We start from the raw sequence: 21,668 nt of genomic DNA on the forward strand, positions 1-21,668 counted from the left end.
CACGAGGAGTATCTGCGCCTGCTTTTGTTCTTAGATTCGACAGCAGTCGATCCTGGAGGATTTGGGGCTGCAGATACAGGCGTATAGAGCAGAGATAATTAAAACATTTTCATGATTATGACAGCCACATTCTGCTGCTGCGAGCTGGAAGATCACTCCACCCAAATATTTAGCAAGCACCAAATAAAACACTGGTGACAAAATAAAAGTAATAGAAAAAAACCAGAGTGTAATAAATTCTAAAGGCAAAAGAGGCAACAGGATAGAGAGAGGTTGGGGGGGGGAGGGAAGGTTCATCATTTTTAAAGAATTTATACTTTTAATAGCTGCCCACTCCTCGTTTTTAAAATTTGTATTATAATAAAATTATAGTTTTATTATAATTAATGTAGGTGAATAGGCCTTTAATCCTAAATCCTGCAATGACAGGCAGATTTCCTGAGCATTAACTCGTCTTATTTTTGGACAAGGTAGAGGCAAACAGCATAAAATCAATTAATTTCCATAAATGAGCATTTTCATTCTAAATTAGTATTTTCCACCGAGATTATGTTCAATCTAATGGTTTTAATATGTATGGATAACACATTCTCCAGCATACACCTTATATAGTTGAGATAGTTATATGTGATCAATTATCACCTTGGTTTTTTAACTCTGGTAATAATACTTTACCTCCCCCAAATCAGTAAAATTCCACAGAATCTTTTTTTTTTAAATCAGGCAAAAGTATCAGCATTCTCCATGGCACCCAGTACTTCTCAGCAGTATTTTTTTTTTTTTTAAGAAAGTACCACACATAGCAGTTTTCACATCATCGCTTCTATATAAATTCCACTATAGACTGAAATTATACATTCTCACAGCACAGATGGGCTGGTCTGTCATTATGACTGCCGGGTCCTTGTTGGAACACACAGCATATTTCAATTGTGGAGTCGACAATTTCGAAGAACTGAGGTCAAAATAAACAAGTTGCATTTGTGTTTAAAAGCAGTCTTATTAAATGATCTTCTGATCCCCTGAAAAATTTGGTAGCAGAACAACCATCACCTTTATTAAAGTTTAATTTAAAATTTGGTCTTCATCTGCATCTTTTTAAGACTCCAAATGCCCTATGGCAAAGGACCTTAAATGTTCTAATTAATTATCAATTTTTACCTTTTTTGCATCATGAACAGCCTAACACTAGATTTATATTAAAAATTATGGGGTTTGGGACTTCTGATTTTAATATCTTCATAATCTCTGTAGGAAAGACATTAAACCTTTCGTTGTTCCATGTACTTTCATGAAATTATTTTGAGAAGCTTCTGAAAAATCAGATGGTATCTTGCATGGTCTCAAGGTACATTTAAGTCCAAACTGAAAAACAAAATTCAACAGGTAAACTACAAACACTAGCCATAAACTTAAAAAAATTATCTCGCAAGATAACAATGCAGAATTTATTGGTCCATCTCAACACACGTGAGGGCAGGGCAGTTCTACAGGCACGATGATTTGCAAATGATGGTAACTTTATTTTGTGACTTTGCTCACGTTGTGAGGTAATCGGTTCTGAGGGTTCTTTTTCCGCCCCCTCCCTGTCTTGAAATGGTCACTTCTGCGTGTCTAAATTCTGGATTCAGGCTCTGCAGCTCTCAGCCTCCGAGGCCCTTCCTGGCCAGGAGCAGCTTGCCCAAGTGTCTGCCGTGCTGAATGAGAGAAGGGTGCTTCCCTCTGCCGTGTCCTGAGTGCGCCCAACACCCTTCCAGTTGTGGAACTTCCAAAGTAGAAGCGCTTTGTTGCGGCTTGTTTATTTTAAGGAATGTACCTGTTGGCGGAGATGTTGGGGAGTAATAGGAAAAGTGAAATGCTGATGAAATTTGCCAGAGCCGTTTGGGAGCTGCTCTCTGTAGCGGCTGTGCTCTCGGATTTTTTAACCACTTCATCCTTTCTGATGTTGGTCTTTGACTCTTGTCTTTGCGTCAGAAATGTGTTTATTATCAGCCCCGTGAATGTGGCACTGGTCTGGGGCTCTCAAAGATGAGGCACAGTGAAGCATCCCAGCCTTCCCGGGTCAGAGCTTCAGAGCGATGGCGTCATAGTAACGACAGCGGTGGTGGCACTGGTAGTCATGACAATACTCTACCGTGTGCTTCGCACCATGCCAGGCTTCTTCGTGTTTGGAAAAGAAGGGTGGGTGGAGGAGAGCATGAGCTCCAGAACTCATGGCTGGGGTTCAAGCTGAGTCATTTTTAGTTGCTGGCTGTGCTGATCAAGGGTGAGCCATTTCACCCCTCTGTGCCTCAGTTTCCTCATCTGTAAAACGGGGACAGCAAGTGCCCCCACCTCACAGTAACACACATAAAGCGCTGGACGCGACACTTAGTTCATAGAGAGCACCCCGTGAATCCTGTTCATCCTCGATGTGTTTCTGAGTTTCAGAAATGCCCGCAAGGTGGGGGTCACCATCACCATTCCTCCAGGGGAGGCCCAGAGCCTCAGAGGGCCAACTGTCTGGTGATGGTTGGGATGGATTCGAGCCCAGGCCTGCCGCCCTCCAAAGCCCGTGTGCCTTGTGCGTTAAGTGATACTGTGGACACGCGTGTCTACGCGGCAGCCCGACGTGGATGGCGTGCCTTTGCCAGTGTGTGTGCACCCTGACGGTACCGTAACACGTGTGCACACACGCACGGCTGTCCTGTGCTCCCTGGGCCACCCCGAAGATGCCTGGCCGGGTGTTCCACTGCCCGCTGGATGGGCGGGTCTCCCAGCGCTGGGTGGACAGGCACCCAGGTGCGTGAAGCTGGGCCGGCTGCACTCTGGGCCTCGGCCAGGCACCCTCGTTCTCCTCAGAGAGGCAGGCCATTCCGGACGCCGGCCATTTGCAGACCCGGAGGACTGGCATCGGGCCTCCAGCCCAGGAGAGGAAATGGCGGCGGGGCAGGCCCAGGACGGGATCGGGGAAGGCGGCCGAGGGCGGTAGCGGCCGGAAGGCCTGGGGTGGGCGCGTCATCGTGCCGGCACCCTCCTCCGGTGGCAGGGCCAGCCTTCCGTGCAGGTCTGCATGTGTGTGCACACGTGTGTGCGTGCGCCTGCGTGCCAGGCTCGGGCCCCTCAGCCGCACACCCGGGAGCCTGAGCAGGCCGTTCCCCCCACCCCAGGAACATGGCGGGGGCTGGGCGGGAGGTTTGATGAGACGGCGTGAACCCCCAGCCCACCTTTGGGCAAACAAGGCCTCGATAAGGATGGTTCTTACTGCCAGGCCTTGATGCTTCATCTTTAAAGTGGGGCGACAGCGTCGGCTTCGGGGCGCGGTCAGACGCGGCAAGTGGAAGCCTGTCTGGAGGCCGGGCGGCTGGCCTGTTTCGTCCTTCGCTGTGGCCTCGAGGGAAGAGCCCGGAGGCCTGGGCGCCCAGGTGAGCTGCCTGCCCCTCTCGGCCTCGGTTTCCCCGCCCGTGAGGCAGAGGGTAAGTCCTACCCACAGGTTTCTCATGGAGGAAAACGACGTCACCTGCCATTGACGGGAGCAGGTTTGGGGGGTCCGGGAAGAGGGTCCTGCCTTGGGTCCCTGTGACTCTCGGGGGACTCGATGGGACGCAGAAGCCGGGCCCCCTACCCCAGAAGGGAGCCCGGGGGTGGCTCCGGGGGTCCTGGCTGCTGCAGCGTGTGCGCGGGAACCTCTGGCCCAGTTTCTTGGGCGCCGGCCCCGCCCCGGGATTCCTGCGGTGGGTGTGCCCGCGCTTCCGGCCGCCGTGGGCGGAGGGATCCGGGGGGCAGGCGGCCAGTTCCCGCCGTCCCGCCCGCCAGAGCCTCCCAGTTGTGCTGCTTCCTTCAACTCGATGGGACGAGGGGTCCCACCTGAGCCCGCCGCGCCGGGTCCAGGCCAGCGGGCCCCCACCGTGGCGGCCGAGGCCTCCAGCGGCTGCGTAGGGGGCTCAGGGTGTGGAGAGGGTGCCCTGCGGCCGGAGCCTTTGTCACTGCGAACGCGCAGTAGTAAGTCGCCAGCACTTCCGAGGCTCTCGGCACCAGGTGGGTGGGTGGGTGGGTGTGCCTCGAGGGTCTCCGCTTCGGGCCTGGTGCCCCTGCCCGGCCCGTGACCAGTGCCAGCGGCCCGTGACCAATGCCAGCGGGAGGCCCAGGGAAACAACTTCCAGGTGGTGACTCCTGGGCCCGGCAGCGTGGCCGGCCACCACGGCCCCCAGCCTCGGCGGTGCCACGAGGGACAGGCGTGTCCTGCAGTCAGTGTCCAGCTGCCGGGGGAGGGGTGAGTGAGACCGGCTGGGGCAGGACCAGCGGGGGGACCCGAGTGGCAGAAATCCCCTGCCTTGGCCCGCTGGAGAGAGGCGGGGGCCACGCTCGTCTCCCCCATGGGAGGCCAGCCGGTGTCTGATATTGCAAACAGGACTCGGCTCCCTGGGGTTGCGGGGAGCTGACCTTCGTTGACCTACTAAGTGCTAGGCCCAGGGCTGAGTACTTCTTTTTGTTTTAATTTTTTCTTTATTTTTTTGGCCACACCACGTGGCATGCAGTATCTTAGTTCCCCGACCAGGGATCGAATCTGCGCCCCCTGCAGTGGAAGCGCGGAGTCCCAACCACTGGACCGCCAGGGAGGTCCTCAGGGCCGGGTACTGTAATCATCTCTTTTTAAACATCCATTTTTAAATTTAATCTGCCCAATTCCATTTTGTTTCAACATCCACTCAGAGCCAGCACGTGCCAGCGCTGTTCTGGTGGCGGAATAGGGCACAGACAAGACTCCCGTGTGGAAGGCGGGTGTGAACGGTTCTCTCTCTGAGAAAACCAAGGCTCAGAGAGGCCAAGGAATGTCGCCAGCGTCACACAGCTAGCGGGTGACAGAGCCTGCACCCAAACCCAGGTCCGTGACTGCAAGACCCACACTCTCCCTGCCCCGGCCAGGGAACAGCGCGCACAGGATCCCTCTCACAAATGCTGACCTCGGCGCGTTCTCCCCACAAAGCCATCACCAGGAGCACCTGCCCTCTGGCGTGGAGTTCTGCCCCAAGGGAGAGCCAGGATTTGCCTCCGTCCCTCCCCTCCTGAGGAGCCATAGACTGTGGTGGTTCTGGGGGCCCCCAGGACCCGTCTCTGCCTGGGTTGCTGTTTCTCTAGGGTCTCAGGCCTGCCGGTTGGGCTGACGAAGCCCCCTAGCGCCCTCCAGGCCTCTGTGCTCAGAGTGCTGGCCGGGCGTGGACAGCACGCAGTGTGGCAGCAGGCGATGGGAAGGAGGGAGCCGCGGGTCATCCTTCCTCTCAGTGTTCCTATGGCCCAGGGTGGGAAAGCGTACGAGGTTGTAGGCCCAGGTGACGTCGGAAGCTCTACAGAGGGTTTAACACTCAGACACCAGGAGTCAAACCTTCGGGAGATGCTGTAGAAACCCGAAACAGGCAAGACCATTTTGCAGGCTTGAGCATTCTCAAAACGGTCCTTTCTGCTCTGTGCCAAATCCAGACCCTTCCGTTGTACGGGGAGCCTGCTGTGTAGACCAGGAACCCAGGGGTTTTCTCAGGTTTTTCTCCTGGGGGCTTGTTGCAGGCACCATTCAGCGTCTGAAGGACCCTGACCTCTCTCCCGTGGAGACACACTCAACTTATCTTGGGGTCCGTGGACTGGCCGGGAGTTGGGTGTCATCGGCACCTGGTGAGGTCTGCTCCATGGCCGCGTCCCAGGGTGAGGGGGCTCCCACAGGTAAGGGCAGAACAGGGGTGTCGGGGTGCCGTGTGCAGGGCAGGATAAGCTCTTGTGAAAGCAGCTTTCTGCCGGTGAACAGGCGCCCCATCATGTGTTAGAGACCCCGCCGTCGGTCCCCGTCTGCCCGGCCCCCTGTGTGGTACTCTGTCCCTGATCCTGCAGCTTCCTTGCATTACCGGGTGGGTGGCCCAGCGCCCACGTGATTCTCCAGGGCACCCCTCAGAGAGGTTAGGGAGCCAGCTCTGGGCGGCCCCGGCTTGGGGTGCGGGAGGGGACTGGCGGCACTGTCCAGGGACCAGAGGGGGCAGACCTTGTGGGGCGCCGGGCCCCCAGCTGGAGGGCTAGAGCCGTGAGGGCTAGGGTCTGTCCCCAGCTCCCAGGCAGGGAGGCCATCACTCGGCAAACATGGGCGCCCTCCAGGAGGCCCAGGCCCAGGCCGAGATGGTGCGGGTGGGGAACAGACAGTTAGTCTGGAGCGGCCAGTGCGAGTGCCCGAGGAATCCGGGAGGCCCCCTGGAGGTGGCAGACCCGCGGCCCCAGGCTTGTTAGCGAATCCAGCCCCGGGCCTGCCACGTCCCAGGGCCGTGCTGCCAGGCGCCGCCCCTCCCACCGCCCCACGCCAGCCCTGCACAGGCCACATCTGCTGCCGCAGCCCTGCCAGGGCTCCGCCTCCATCCCCATGGAAACCACGGGGGCTGGGGGTCCTGCTGCATTTGGCCCGCTGACTGGTTTCCATTAGAGGCAGCCTGCTTTCCTTGAGACTTGCCCCTGAAGTTCAGGGCTCCTCCCAGGGGTTTCTTCCTGCGTTTACTGAGCGCCGGCCTCTCCTGTGCCAGGGCACCCAGTGGTCTAGGCCTGCCCATCCTGGCTGACATCCCTCAGTGGGGTGAGTGCCCAGAGTCCCACCCAGGGCCGTGGCTGCTCTTGATCTTAACAGGCTGCAGGCTCAGACCTCGTCTCTCCTCACCCAGGACCACTGGCTGCTGAGGCACGGACGCTGCACCTGAGTCAGGGGCCCCGGTCTCCCGTCCCAGCTGTGCCATAGAGTCACTAGGGGACCTTGAATGGGCCCCTCCCCCTCTCCGGGCCTCAGTTTACCCCTCTGTAAAATGAGAGGGTTGAAGTGTTTCTCCAGTTCCTTGCAACGCCACAAAAGGAGAAAGAAAGTGAAGCTGCAGCAACGCCAGCTCTTCTAGAGTCTCAGTTCTGGGATTTTTGTTTTCAAAGACGGATTTTTTTTTTTTTCTTAAAGGAAGGAGCCATGGAATTTGACCGGAGATCAAATTTGAGAGGCCAACAGCCAGCCAGATCCCGCGGACCCACGGTGGGGAAGGCCGGGCTCGGCTGTGGGCGGCTGTGCCTGCCAGGCTCCGCTTGACATGTCGGGTGCCCAGTGACCTGGCTGTGAATGCAGTGAGCAGAGGCATGCACCGTGCCCCCGACGGAATCCAGAGGGCTCTGGAAAACTACCCGAGAGGTTTCCGGAGGTCAGAAATGTGGGCAGAAAATGAGATCCAGCTTTTAAAAAAAAACAAAAAAACCCAGTTGGCTCATCCTCCAGGGAGATCGGGGGCCTGTGAGAGACATGGGGGAACGCCGATGCTCGGTTATCTTTGAAGAGCTCGCCCAGGGCTGATCCGTGGCAGGTGCCGCAGACCCAGCCCGACGCCCTGGTGGAGGTGCCGTCTTCCCCCACTCCTCCTTTCACGGGAGATGACGGGTGACGCTAGGGGACATTTTTGCCCAACCTGCCCAGTGGGTGCTTTGGCTCCTCCCATGAGAACCCTCAGCTCCCACTTGCTTATCGTGAAATGTCACAGATATCGTGGGGGCTGGCTTCTGCTTGGTCCCTGCCACTGCTGTACTGGGGACACTTTGCAGCTTATGACAAGGAGCAGAAGCTCAGGGGCGACAGGCCTTCATAGCAGCAGGGAGTGGTTTGCTGGGTGGTTTGGGCAGATTGCTTTCCTCCCTGGGCCTCCGTTTCCTCAGCTGTAAAACGGGGGTAGTGACACTGACCTGCCGGGTTAGTGTGGAAATTAGGTGAGACTTGGGGTCAAGGCTGGAGACGTGGTAAGTGATGGCGTCAGACTGTGCCCACCCCACATCCCCATCGTGAGTGAAGCAGGCAGCGCATCCCAGGGTGCCGCAGACCCACGGCGGGGCTGACCCTCACCCGGCCCGTCTCCAGGGAAATTGGGGACAGGCTGCCATTTCTCAAGGTCACCTGGAACCCGCTGCTGGAAGGCCCTGGGTAGCCAGCACGATGGATGGTGCTTCCTCTTCCTCATCTGAGCCCAGGGAGCACAAGCCTCCCTGCCGGAGGCCGCCTGGGTTTGCTGGCAGGTTGTGGTGGCAGGAGAAGCGGCCGACGGGCCCTGGGGACATTGTCATTGCAGCTCAAAGGGTAGGCTGGTAGCATCTTCCGTTTTCTGTCCTGGGCAGGAATGGAACTTTGGTCTGAATGACGGCGCCCCGGGAGCCACTGCCTCAGTGCACCCCAGCCCGGCCTCCCCAGTAAAGTAGGCCGAGGGTGTGAGCTCGGAGCAGCAGCCTGCTGCACTGGCTGACGTTGATTTAGACACGGGGAGACTGGGATAATGTAGGAAATGATGGAAGTTTCTCCAGGGAAAGAAGGAAGAGAAGCTTAAGTGCCCAGATAATTATAAAGCCTGGCGTGGTGATTTATGGCGGGCAGGCGGGCTCCCCTGGCCGGCAGCACTGCCCCCTCCCGTCTCAGCCCCTTGTGCCCAGAGACCAGCAGGTGCCATCCAGCACCCAAGTTTGGCCGTGTGTCGCAGGGATGGAGCCCCTTGGTGTGCTGGGCCCCGACGTCGGCTATCGGGGTGATGTCATGGAACTCTGACGTGCCCCCGACCTGGAAAGCTGAGGTCTGGGAGGCTGAGCCCCTCACGCAGCTCTAAATGGTGGCGCCCGAGCCAGGCTAGCCAGTGTCCTAAACCCCAGAACCTTCCCTCTGCCCACAGCTGCATTTGGGGCCTCGGGCGGGCAGGGCCTGGGAGGCGGCCCATTAGAAAGGTGACAGGTCAGAGCAGGGTGGCAGCTATCACTGCTGGTGCCACAGGAGGGGGACAGCCAAGACCACAGAGTTGGGCAGAAGTAAGAAGGTGTGTTTTCTGGCTTGGATCTGGGGCTGCCCTGTAACTAGACGTGAGACTCCAGGCAGGCTGCCTGGACAGTGCACCATTTGGGGCCTGACCTTGGGTGGCTTCCGCTGGGGACTTTCCTCTGCTGTGACCACACCCATCCCCCCCCTAAAATTCCCGGGGGATGTCCCCAACAGCTTCTGACCTGCCCAATCATCCTCGACTCCCCTCCCTGCCACACCCAGACCGTCCCGAGTCCTTCCAGTTCTGCTGTCTTTCAGCATCTCGCCGACGCCCTCCTCCACCCGTTGGACGGTGCCCGTTGTCTTGCCCACCCAGGAATGTGCCCCGTCTCCCATCCTGCAGGCTCCCCTCCAGCTCCTGGCTGCAGTCCAGCCTCCCCTTCATGGGACTCGAGAGGCCCCCAGCAACCTGCCCTCCCCCTTCCACGGCACCATCCCCCGCCTCTTCAGACTGTGACGCAGCATCACCTCCTCCTGGAAGCCCTCCCTGCTCTCCACATGCCCACTGCCCTACAGACCCGTTGCCCTGGGAGACTGGGCGCCTTGAGAAGGACAGGCCAAAAGTACCAGCCCGGCACAGGGCAGGCTCTTGGGGAACATTTCATGAATGAACAAAACAGAATCCAGAGATTGAAACAGAAGAAGAGGAGGCTGTGCACCAACTCCCTGAGTTCCGGGCCGCACGTAAGCCATCAAGTGCGCCACTGCGGCCAGGGGGTCAAGGCGCTTGGAGAAACAAGCGGACAGAGTTTACTTTTCTGCCTTCACCAGATACATTCCCTTTTAGGTCAAATCCGGGGCTTGTGAAACCACACCTTGTCACAAATGGGTATGATGGCGCCGGATGGACAGGCCCAAGCTCTGCACCCTTGTGGCCGGGAGGGTGGACTGCGGGGGTAACGCGGGGCCAAGGGGAACCACGCTTCTTCCTGGGGGTTCCAGCTGGGAAGACCAGCTGGTAGCGGTGCCCATGGGGCTTGTGGGCCTCTTCCCCAAAGATCACTGGGTGTGAAAGGCAGGGGTCCGTCGGCCCATCAGATGTCATCGGTGCGTCTCGGCACATTCTGTTCCGTTAGAGTAGATATTTCCAACTCACAGATATTCTGCCGGGTCCTGCCCCTACGTTGTCACAGCTCACAGGGGTCCCCTTCCTCCAGGGGGTGATGACAAAGTGTGGGGCCCTCTCACCTCCCCGCCCCCGGCAGTGGCTGGTTTCTTCCAGGTCAGCCCTGGGCCTGCAGCCCCTGGGTGGGACCCGCTGCAGCCCTCGTCTTCCCGTCGGTCACCCCCACGGTTTGGTGGTAAACAAGCGTGTTGGTGCCCAGCACCCTCCCAGGGGCCTGGCACCTTTGTCCCGCTATGGAGGGTCGGGAGCAACATCCGTTCAGCCCTTTTAAAAGTGTACCTTGGGGAGATCACTGCTGACCAGCGCGCAGGGGCCTCGGTAGCACCCGCAGCTCTGTCGTCGGCCTGCTGCAAGATCTTGGGCCAGTCTCTCCCCCGCTGTGAGCCGGTTTCCCCACCTGCCGCACCATCTCTGACCTCCACCTGTAACGTCGGGTGGGTCTCTGGGAGGTTCGGAGGGGCCAGGTATGGGGTAGCTGCTTTGGGCGTGTGAGAGTGTTCCTGGGCTTTGAGTTGGGATCCTCTGCCTTGTGAGGAGGTCACATGGTGGCAGGTTCTGTGGCCGTTCAGAAGGGCACCCCAGGGTGGAAGTGCTTCCAGAAGAGCAGAGGTCCCTCCAGGAGGGAGCTTTACTATGTGTTGAGTTTCCACAGAATGCAAAAAAAGATTTGTTGCCTCTTTCTCCTTTTTTCAGTTTTCCGGAATCATGTTAATGAGCGTCTATTCCTTTTGCAACAGAAAAACAAAATTTGAATTACAAAACTAACCACCTGGCCAGAGTGAAACTGACCCGCCCAGATTCTCACTGCATGTCTTCCCCAAAGGAGAGATGTTAACTCGGGGCACAGGCGGTCACAGTGAGGGCAGCACCGTCGTCCTGGTGCATTTTGGCCATTTAAAAGGAGTAGAGGCCACTTAGGGGGAGGCGGTGCTCTGATGTGGGGTGCCCCCCCCCGCCCCACCAAGAGGCGGGAGGCAGAGCCTGTCCTTACGTCTGGACATCTGGATGCACGTTAGGGATGTTCCGAGTCTGATGCCTGGAAACGAATCTGTAGGGAAAGCGGACCTCTGTTTTGTCGTCACGCTAGAGCCAGGCCGTTATTTTGCCGTTCCAGACACCGCCCTCGTCCATGACAGACCCCATGTAGCGGATGTACGTCTGGCAATGGCTGGCTTTTCCGGAACCGACTTGGCAATCACCCTGGTGTTGGCGGTTGCCTTTTGTGAGGACCTACTGTGTGTGCCGGCCAAGCTCTTGGGAATTCCGTGTTCATTCATTTGCTCTGATGTCAGCTTGAGGCGGTAGGTGTAAACGGCCCCTTTTTAAGATACAAAACTGAGGCTCAGAGAGGCCAGTTTCCTGAAGACCACACAGCCCGGAAGGTTCTCTGTGGCCTGTTCATGGGCTCCTCCCCAGGGCTAGCAGGTCTGCCACTAGAGGCTCTGTCGACTTGAGCTCACCTGCACCCTGGCCGCACTGCCTGCCCTGGTAGCCGTCGGCTCCCCAAGTCCTTACTGGAGCTGTTTTGGCCCAAGTGAAGTGGCAGAGCTGGGGACCTACACCTGGTGTGTGCATCTGGCAACTCAGGGAGGCTGGAGGACGTGGACCAGAGGCTCGCTGGCCGACTTCTGACTCCTCCTGACCCATCTCGGGCCCCTCCGGGGGCTTGGGGGCCCGGCGCAGCATCGCCCAGGGCCAGGTCCCAGCGCTTCCCACGGCATCTCTGCACATACATTGAGGGGTGGTTTCTGCACGATTTGTTAGCAGCTGGCATTTGCAGGGAGAGTGTTTCTCCTACGTGTGACCTCTGAGAGAGGCCAAGTTGAATGCTGAAGACCAGTGTGGACAAGGCAGGACTGAGCCCTCTGGGGGTGCGGGTGGGCTGTGTGCCGTGGGCCTGGGCCCTGAAGCTCGGCTGATACCAGGGTTCCTGCTGGCGGCTCAGAGCCTCCTGCCCGAGGCCCGCGCTCAGGTGTGTCCACGCAGGCCTCAGCCCTGGCAAGTTGGCCAGCTGTCAGACAAGAGGCTGGGAGAAATGTCTCCAGGCACCAGAGTGCAATGACTTGTCTTACGTCCTCGAAGTGCCCTGGGGGGTGGTTGGCAGTGGACGCGACCATCCGCTGAGCCCCACTGTGCGTGGGCACAGCACGTGCGTCGCCTCTCATGACGCGTGTGAATCTGAGGGGTGGCCTCACTGTCCCTTTATTACAGATGAGGAGACTGAGACTCAGAGACGTGAAAGGGCTTGTCCAGGGTCACGGGACAGAGCTGAGATGGGAACCCAGCGGTCTTCAGCCACGCTGTAGATGGACGCAGGAATGTTCCGCAGGGCAGGGGCAAGGAGGGGCCGGGGTGAGGTGGGGGTCAGCCTCCGGGGCATCCTGCTGGGCCCGGTGCTGCTGCCAACAGACTCTGCCAACCTCCCTGGGCCAGAAGCTTCCAGAGGACAGAACCGCCTCTGGTCAAAGAGCCACCAGATGGCCTGGGCCAGCGCTGCCATCCAGGTGGCCACATCATGGGGCACGGGCTGTGAGCAGTGCCGGCACCCGGGTGATTCTGGGGCTGGGAGAAGGGAGCATTGTTATGAGCCAGCCTTGGGTCTGGGACTTTTACTCTTGTCACCTGTAATGTCACAGCCCTACGAGGTGGACAGGCTGTCCCACATCACAGGGTAGGAAACTGGGCCAGAGAGGGCAATCCTGTGCCTGGAGCCACACAGCAAACAGAGGCAGCAGGTGTGGCTGACTCCCCCTCGCTCCCACTCCCCCACAACCTGCCTCATAGATTCTGGAATATGGGAGGCTGCCGTTCGGGGTTCACTAGTGACCCTGAGACAGGCTGAGGCCCCTGGCCACCCTTCCAGCACACGATGTGGGCCGGCCCATCGAGAGAGGGCAGGCTTAGGAGGCTCAAGCCGCCCCTCGGGGGCGCGATGCACTCCCAGGAGAGCTTCAGAGGCTCCGAGGGCAGGTGACGCGCCATGTCCGACCGGAGCACGCAGGCATGGGGAGCAGGCCGAGGGCGCTGGTGTTGCCAGGTGCCTCTTTGTGCCAGGTGCCGGACCAGGGAGCCCAGAGGGCACTCAGCCTGGTGGTTCCGTGGTTGCTGTTGGGCACGTGGGTGAAAGGATCCGGGGGCACTGAGTGTCCCGGAGAGAGGGCATCCTGTAAACGCTGCCGTGGGGTCAGACGTGGGGGATGCTCCCTGGCCCCAGCACGGTCCCGTGGCCGGCTGTCCCAGTGAGTTTTCTAGCCATGGCCACGTGTGGCTCCTGTGACTTTCAGGTATCCAGCCAGGGCCCCAGAGCCGCCCCTGCCCCTGCAGCAGGAGCTCCACTCACCCATCAGGATAGAAACCCTGTCCCCGCCGGGTGTGTGCAGCGGGCGTGGGGCAGCCTGCGGAGCAGCCGGCATCCACCTCCCCTTGCTCTCCTCTGCTGAGCGTGGCCTTCTGCTGTTTCCCGTCCCGCAGCTCCTGTGCCCTGGAAGCCTGATTTCTGACGCCAGCGTCAGCTAGAGGAATATCGACCTAGGCTATCTGCAAAAGGGGGGCCTCAGCGGCTGGGCCTGTGGGGTTCAGCGTGCCGCCCACAGTAGTGTCCCTCTTGAGCGCCAGCTGGGCTGTGCTCGCCGTCCAGAGGGAAGAGAGGGGGTGGGAGTGCCGTCGGCTCCCCCGTGCTGTTGGAGGGTCCCTGGTCTGTGGTCTCTCCTGGGTGGGCCCCAGAGCTGTTGCCCCATCGCCCAGGTGAGGTCACTGGAGCTACCCCAGCCCAGGTGCCGCCCCGGAGGGGCCGTCAGAGGGATCCTCACCGGGCAGCGGGGATTTGTTCAGCCCATTGCACTGTCGGGAGAGACAGGGAGGGAGTCCAGCCGTCCAGGCAGGGCTGCGCGGCCTCAAGGCCATCCTTTTTTAATGGGGTGGCGGGGGGGGGTAGGTGCTCCCCACAACGTAACAAGATGGTGACGTGCTCACCAGAAGCCCGTGCAGGCTCCGTGCGGTGGTGGCAGCCAGGCCTGGGCTGACCTCCTGGCCCCTAGCTTCTCTCGGAACCTGCACAACGCTCTGGGCCGCAGACCTGGTGGTCCCCGTACTATAGTCGGGGAACCTGAGGCCGCGAGAGGCGCTGGGCAGCGTGTATGGGGGAGGCACCCAGAGCTGCGTGACTCGTGGTCCTGAGGCCATGCCACGTGTAGACAGGGTGCAGTGGGCTTCCAGGTTCCCGTCTCCGTTTCCAGAAGGTGGGGTCTTGCTGCCAGCTCGACCCAGCGTCTGGGGCGGGGGGCTCGAGCACATCCTTGGGAAGCCGCCAGCAGGTCCCCTCTAGCCTCTGAGCACCTGACGAGTCCCACGCGTGTCCCAGAGGCCCTGCTGCCGAGGAGGGCGCTGAGCCGCCTGGCGGTACCTGAAGAGACTCAGCCCGACGGCTCCCTGCCCGGCGCCCGCGCAGCTCTCACCCGTCCGCAGGGAGCTCAGCCCTGGTCCCCAGGTGACAGGGGCGCGCTCCTGAGAGGACCGGCGTCTGTGGGAGCCGCACACCTGCGCCTGGGCGCAGGCAGGAGAGCGTGGGGTCACCAGCACGCTCCCGGGGCCTTGGCGCCCGGACCCACCTTCCTCCCGGCCACCCCGTCACACGGGGCCTGGGGCAGAGGCCTGAGAAAGGAGCGGGGCCTGGGTAGCTGCCCTGACTTTCCTGTGAGTCCAGCCGAGGCCCAGCAGAATTCCTGGTCATGGAGGCTCAGACCTCCGTCTGGATTTGCTGTTTTGTTGTCACCGATGACGAGCCATCCCTGCTTTGGGAGAGCCTGTGCGCCTTCGGCGGCCGGAGCCCGGGGCAGGGCTTCTGGGCCTGTGCTTAGCCTTCGGGGCCTTGTGCACGGTTGCTCGGTCCTAGGGTAAGCCCTCACTGGCTCATTCGGGAAAGACCCAGAGTCACGTCTGCACTTTCTGTTCCTAGGTATTGGGCATTGTTCGACGAGCGAATGGGGACGTTTCCATGCCTCCTGGGTGCCGGGCACCGTGCTAGCCCTGAGGGTCACACCGCTGCCTAAGAGGTGGCCCCTGCCGCGGAGCTACCTGCCTGTGGGGAGACGGAGCGCGAGCGTCCATGAGCTGATTTCAAGGGACCCCCAGCCTACCGCTAGAGCTGACCTATGGCTCCTGGTCCAGGAGGCCCCCCTGGGGGGGTGACCTAAAGGATGGGTAGGAATTAGGCCTTTGATGGCAGGCCAACATTCTGGCCCCAGGGAATGGTGGGTGCCAGGGCAGGGCCGGGGTGAAGGGGGCAGGGGTGCCATGAAGAGGTGACCTCGGTCTGCCAGGAGCAGGCGCCTCGAGTCTCGCCAGCCCCCTTCCTCTGCAGACGCTGGAGGTTGTGCGTGGCTGGGCTGCAGGGGAGCCAGCGGTCGGGGTTTGAGTGTAAGTCCAGCACCAGGGGTGGCAGTGGGGCAACCAGACGGTCAGAAGAGGTTTTCTTTGCGGTCCTTCGCCTCTAAGGCCCTTAACCTCTGGGCGCCGAGGCAGCTCGTCGGCAGCATGCAGCAGGCTAGGCCCATCTGCAGGTGCGGCATGAGGGGGTAAATGAGCGGTGTGGGGAGAGGCCGCACTGAGCCCCCCCTCCGTGCTCGGGCCGTGAGCCACCAGACCTGCTGAGCTGACTCCTTGGCCACTTTATTTCTTGCAGAACATGGCTGGTCCCAGAGCACCCCCGAGAAAGTGCACACCTGTCGTGGCCTTCAAAAGACGCTCCAGGACCACACGGCCAGGTGGATGGTGTTTGCCCTGCGTCTGGGTGGTGAGGCAGCCCAGGAGGTGAGCAGCCTGGCCGGGAGGGGAACATGGACCCGGTCTTGGGAGACCCCAGCACCAGCCCCTTCCTCGCAGGCCCCAACCTGCAGCCGGCCGGGCCCACCCTGCCCAGAGTTCCCTAGGGCCGGGCTCGGCCTGGCCCCCGGCAGGTGGAAGAGATCCCACTCCGCCACCAGAAGCGAGGGAGTAGAGCAAAGTATTCCCTGTCCACTCTGGTCCCGCCAAGCCCCGCACCTGCCCTGTGGCCCGATTACGGCGCTGGCCGGCTGGCCTCCTGGATGCAGATGGAATCAGGGAGGCCCCACCCAGTTCATTGGCACAGAGACTCCCCTGAACCAGCTCTGTGCTGTCAGCGCCCACGGCCCCCAGCCCACCTCTGACAAGCTGTCCAGCTGGGTGGGCTTCTTTGGTGCCCTGAGCCTCGGTTTACCCATCTGTAAGACTTAGGCAGGAATACCTCCTAGCAGAGTTTGGGGGTGCACAGCCTAGAACACCCGTGGCTTCGGTGAGGGCCTGGGGGTGGGACACAGCCTTTGCCCCTGAGAAGCAGCAGGGGTTTATAACCCACCGAAAGACAGAAAACTCCCCAACGTGGCGCTCTCCTGGCCTCCTCTTCCTTCGCCGGAGCTCAGCAGGGCCCGGCCTCATCTATTCGTTACTTTGGGTTTATTGTGCTGGGTGCTGAGTGAGAGGAAGGGGTGGGTCGAGGCAAAGCCAGCTCCTGCCCCATGCAGCATGGGGACTTGCGGCAGCCTCTGCTCCAAGTGGCCAGGGGGCTTTGTTAGCAGCATCTCTGAGGCAGCCAGGAGGGTTTCAGTGGCCCAGGAACCCAGGCCTGCTGTGGCCACGTGGCTTCGGGTCAATTTCACAGGCTTGGGGAGGGCGTGGAGGTGGCCCTGTTAGCAAGGACGCTGACAGAGGTGGCTGAGTAGGGAGAGGCGACCGCTCTGAGGCCTCAGGATCTTAGCAGCTCTACGGGTGGTCGTGGGTCTGTTTGCACATCACCAGGACAGGGTGCCCACCTGCCGGGGGGTATTCCAGACCCCCGAGGTTCTCTGTCAGTGTTACGAAGCGTCTCCTGGCACAGCATCTGAGGGCTCATGGGAATGACCACACTGTAGCAGAAGACTGAGCCACAGCCTAGGGTCAGACTGCCGGGCCCCAGCCTCACCCCACCTTCCCTGCCATGTGATCGTAGGGAAGCCATGGCCCCTGCCTGGGGTTCTGTTTTCTCATTTGCAAAAAGGGTGTCCCTACTTCTCCCTGCCTCCTTACCAGACACCAAAAGCAGAAGGGGATGCCAAACCTGGCTGAGAAGCGGGGGTCTGGCTCGGGGCCAGTACAGCCCACCACTTGCAGAGATGAAGCCTGCTACGCACACGGCCCTCACCAGTCGTATAGGCAGGGAGGGGACTAAGACGTTATTTGTTTTCTTTTTTGTTTATGTCATGCCACATTAGAAATATATATGTGAAGCGGCTTAGAGCAACGTTGACAATGCAGAAGGGTAAAAATAAACAGCCGAGGAAATTGGGGCAAAGGGAAAACCGCAGGTAGGCCTAGAGAATCCGTGTCATGTAGGCACCTCCCAGTTCTGTCAGTTCAGCTCTGAGCTTCCTAGCAGCCAAAGCAAAGAGGGAAAGACTGTCCCTTGCAGGAAGTGCTGTTTAGGGAGTCCTGTCTCAGCACAGTGATGCTGAGAGAGAGCTGCCTGGTGCAGACACTCAGGGTTACCCCAGAGGCCCCAGTGAGGCCGGGCAGAAAGAGAGGGAGGGAACTCCCTCATGCTCAGCACAGCTGCACCCCTCCATCAGCCTGAGCATCTCACACCTTGTTTCGTTTAGTTCTCCCAAACCCTAGAAACCTAGGTTGAGAGAGCGGCAGTGAGGACCCCCAGCCCTCTCTGAGCCTGACTTTGACCTTGTGTCTCTCCATCCCCCAGATCTACATTCTTGCAGCCACACCTGCTGCCCCTTGGAGAAGGTGACCCCAGAAAACCAGGGTGTTTCAGCCCCAGTGTTTTGGGCACAAAGTCACATTGATGCAATGGTCTCCTGGCCGGTAACGTCCCCCTGCGAGGCTCTGAGTGACCCCTGAGCTGTGCTGGGCCTCGTGGAGTCTTAGGGCAGGGTGGGCCAGAGCCAGCAGGGTACAGATGCAGGGCGTGCACCCCGCACATACCCGGGGGCTGCTTCCCAAGACTTACCCAGCACCTCTCTCTGCTCCCAGGTCTCACCCCTTCTTCCCGGCACCCTGGTCCCTGGCTGACATCTGGAGCTTGGACGACCGTGCCACCCTCAGGTCAGCGCAGCGTTTCGGATGTTGAAAACCAGAGCTCCCCACCCCCTCCCTCCAGACGCCACCCTGGGCTGGGCATGCCTGAAAGGACACACGCACGTGTGTCTCACACGCATGTGCGCACACGCCCACACGGCCTCTGGAGGATCGCTGGGTGGGTACTTCTCGCACATTTGCTCAGGCTCAGCTGCGGGCGCTCCCCCCGCGGCTCTGCCCTCCCACCAGCCTCTTTCTGCGGTCAAAGGACCAGGGTCAGTAAGGAGTCAGGGGCTCGCCCAGGTCTCACCCCAGGAAGCTGGACCCGTGACGTCTTCCCGGCTCCCCCTGCACATAAGTTGAACGGAGCCCCCTTTGCAAGGAGGCAGCCATCACAGGGCTCCGTGGTGGGAGGGCTTGGGCCAAGCGCTGGGGACCAGTGACTACCGGGCAGAGCTCAGGAGCTCGGCAGGTGAGGAGGTCCCAGCCTGCCCCTCCGCCTCGTGCCCTGATGGGGCTGCGGTGCTCAGAGTCTGCTGGGCCCCCCGCCCCCAAGCGCCAGCCTGCCGTGCAGACTGTCAGGCCCACTTGGCTGCTTGCAGCCTCCTGGGGAGTCTGTGGGGCCGTGAGGGTCGGGGCCAGACTGGCGGCGTCTCCCTCCCCCCTGTTGCCATGGCCAGGGGCAGACCTGCCTCCCAGGGCTGTGTGGAGAGGACCCGGGACCCCTCTGCCATCTGGGTCTCATGTGTTTACAGGTCCAGCTTGCCCGCCAGACTCGGCAGACACCGCCCCAGGGCTTTTGTGTCTGCACGCAGGGCATGCGCCAGCCGGTGCCCGAGGGTGGGGTGGGACGCGGGTAGGGAGGGGGGAGGTCCCCCCGGGGACATCAGGGACAGAGGGGAAAGGGGGACATGAAGGGGTATAGCATGGGAAAGGAAGAACAGAGCAGAGGCAGAGAGCAGGGCTGGGCACAGGGAGAAAGGAGACCCAGCAGAGACTGACCGCGCGGCTGTGTCTGGGAAGACAGGGCCTTCCGGGCTTTGCTCAAGGCCGTCTAGCGCAGGTGCTTTTCTCGGCACCCGCCGGGAGATCCCCTCAACGTCCCACGGGCAGCGGCAGCCTCCTGGGTCCAGATGAAACGTAGGCACTGAGAGGTGCATCCCTCACACAGGCTCGGGCACCCGAGTGTGAACCGGGGACCGAGCCCCAGGCCCTGACGGACACACGCAGGAGGGCACGTCCCCAGGAGTGGGGAGGGGCTCCCGGGCCAGGGCGCTGGTGGCTGTGTGAAGTGGCCGAGGTCCAGGACATACCGTGCGACGGATGGGAGATGGGGCCGGTGCGCACAGTTGGGGCTCACTCAGTGCTCGTCCAGCGCCTGAGGAACCACCAGGACGACCACACAGCCCGGTCACCACGAGGACGAGCGCGTGCCCAGGGCTGGCGGGGAGGGCTGCCCCCTCCATGTGTGCACACCCTCCTCGTTCCGCCTGGGACCATCCTGTGCACCCAGAAATGGGAGCTCGGGGGCTGGGAGCAGCCCAGCTCCGGCCTCATCTGGGGTTCTGGAGGTTCTTTGGGGGCCAGGCGAGCCCTTTGGGCTGCTGGCTTGGGCTGGGGGAGCAGTGAAGGGTTAGGGGGACAGTGACTCACTTGGCGGGGGTTGTTTTTGCACCGACTCGTAATTGTTCTCCTGTGAGTCTGCCCGGACTCGGCCCAGCACGGGAGAGGTCTGGGCCTGGGCGGCGCCCCAGCCTCTTTCCCTGCCCCGGTGCCCTGGTGCCTCACCCACTTTGGGCAGCAGACGGGAGCCACGTGTGCCCAGTCAGCAACCCGTGCTGGCCAGTTTTCTGAAGGGAATTGTCCCTGTCCTCCCTGACGCCCTGGGTTCCTGGGATAGAGGCTACCCCGTTCGTTCTTTAGGAGTTGGCGCGAATGTGGGTTCACGGGAAATCAAGGCTTGGGCGGTGGGCCCCCATCGCCCCATGGCAGAGCCACGTTCAGAAGCTGTATCTGCTGGGCCTAATACGGCCCCGTGTGTAGGGCCAGAGCCTGGAGAAGGGGCCCCACAGCGATGCCAAGACGTGACCCCCATCTGCTCTGCAGATGCACACGTGGTACCTAATCTTTTCACCCGTGGACAAAGGGGGCCTCCAAGCCTAAGGGGCAGGAGTTTGTTCTAACATCAAACATCCAAGTGTCCTTTATTTAACCAGACAGAAAAATTAAGGCCCTAAATACCTGGCACTTGGTCTTTTTTGGTCCCGGTGAAGACACTGACAAAACGCAGAAGGCCGGCTTCCGCTCAGGTCTTAGCTGTTGGCGCTGAGCAGTGCTCTCTGGCTGGGTGCAGTGGACCCCGGACGGGAGGAGGACAGGGGCAGGGATGCCCACCCTGAAAGCCACACCTGGACCAGGTGACTTGGATTTGTTGGCTCTTGTGAAGCACTTTCTGTCCTGTGGGCCGGGCCCCGAGCCCACGCTCTTCCCGCACAGGTCAGTCTTCACGACAGCCCTGCCAACGGGCATCTTTCAGTGCCACTTTCCTATGGGGGCTGAGGCTCAGGGAGGTCAAGGGCCAGCCCCGGGCCACTGAGCCAGGAGCGAGCTCCCCAGCAGGGGAGGTGGAAACACCTCCGGGCTCTGGGAATGCGTGGCGTCCCCGAGGTGTCGGGGCTGCCACACATCCTGAGAGGCCGTTTCCCTGGGGGGCAGGCTGAGCGGGGGCTGGGGGAGGGCTGGGATGGCCCCTGGCGTGGACTAGAGGGTTTATAAGGGGTCTCCCTGCTGGAGTGAAGCCAAGAGGCCCTCAGACCCAGCGACGCCGGGGCTGCTGCCCGTGCAGCCCGGGTTTCCTGCCCCGGCCTGAGCTCAGCTGGGTACTTGCCTTCAGACGTTTCCCCTGTCAGAGGCCTTGTTCCCCAGAAGCTCAGCTGTGTCCAGCCCTGGCTGGGGAAAGAGCAGGCTCCCACTCTGTCCCCCGGGCCCGGCTCTGAGCTGCCCTTCTCCAAGAACACGGTGGCCGCTCAGCCTGGCTGGCCTGGGAGAACTGGGGAGCCAGAAGGCCCTTGGCCGTTCACCCTGAGGAAGGGAAATTGAGTGTCTCAGGTGGGGGCTCCCTGGGGTTACCCAGGACAGGGGGCTCTGCTCTCTCCTGGTAGCTCCGTGACCTCAGGCAGGTAGGTGGAGACGTCTCTGGGTCTTCGTTCCCTCATTCCTGTAACGCCAGGCAGGCGGACGATGGCTGTGCTGGCGGTGTGACTGTGGGGAAATAACTTAGCCTCTCTGTGTTCATCCCCTCACCCCCAGATCAGGTTGTAACGAGGACTGACGGAGCTACCCAGTGCGATGGGCTTGGGTCAGTGCGTGGAGCGTTCCGGGGGACAGGGTGTTTGCCCTTCCCCGGTTTCCGACGGGGAGTGTGTGCCCCAGGAAGTGCTACTATGTGTATTTGCAGCAGTATCGGGCCAACAGGGATTCGAACCCCGAGCCCTGTGGCTGGGATGCTCGCTCTTCCCCACTGAGCTCCCCACCCCCGTGGGGCAGCCCGCAAGGAGCAGCCACTCCTGGGAGAGGTCTTCGGTGAGGACGGTTGTTTGGTTCATGCCTGGGGAGTTTTCAGTACAGCTGTGGTCA

General features: G+C 60.5%; 1 protein-coding gene across 1 annotated transcript in view; it reads left to right on the forward strand.

Moving 5' to 3' along the window:
* Positions 1 to 21,668, forward strand: part of LOC115802357 (uncharacterized) — a 36,432-nt gene that overhangs the window by 9,923 nt on the left and 4,841 nt on the right. Inside the window, 3 exon segments of the mRNA XM_089921603.1 lie at positions 15,634 to 15,761; positions 17,988 to 18,059; positions 21,490 to 21,614. Coding sequence (XP_089777729.1) covers positions 15,634 to 15,761; positions 17,988 to 18,059; positions 21,490 to 21,556 — 267 coding nt within the window. The 3' untranslated portion in view covers positions 21,557 to 21,614.

This window comes from Delphinapterus leucas, chromosome 11 (assembly GCF_059928025.1).
Source record: "Delphinapterus leucas isolate spDelLeu-1000000601 "Yukka" chromosome 11, BTC_Dleu_Yukka2, whole genome shotgun sequence".
Classification (NCBI taxonomy): Eukaryota; Metazoa; Chordata; class Mammalia; order Artiodactyla; family Monodontidae; genus Delphinapterus; species Delphinapterus leucas.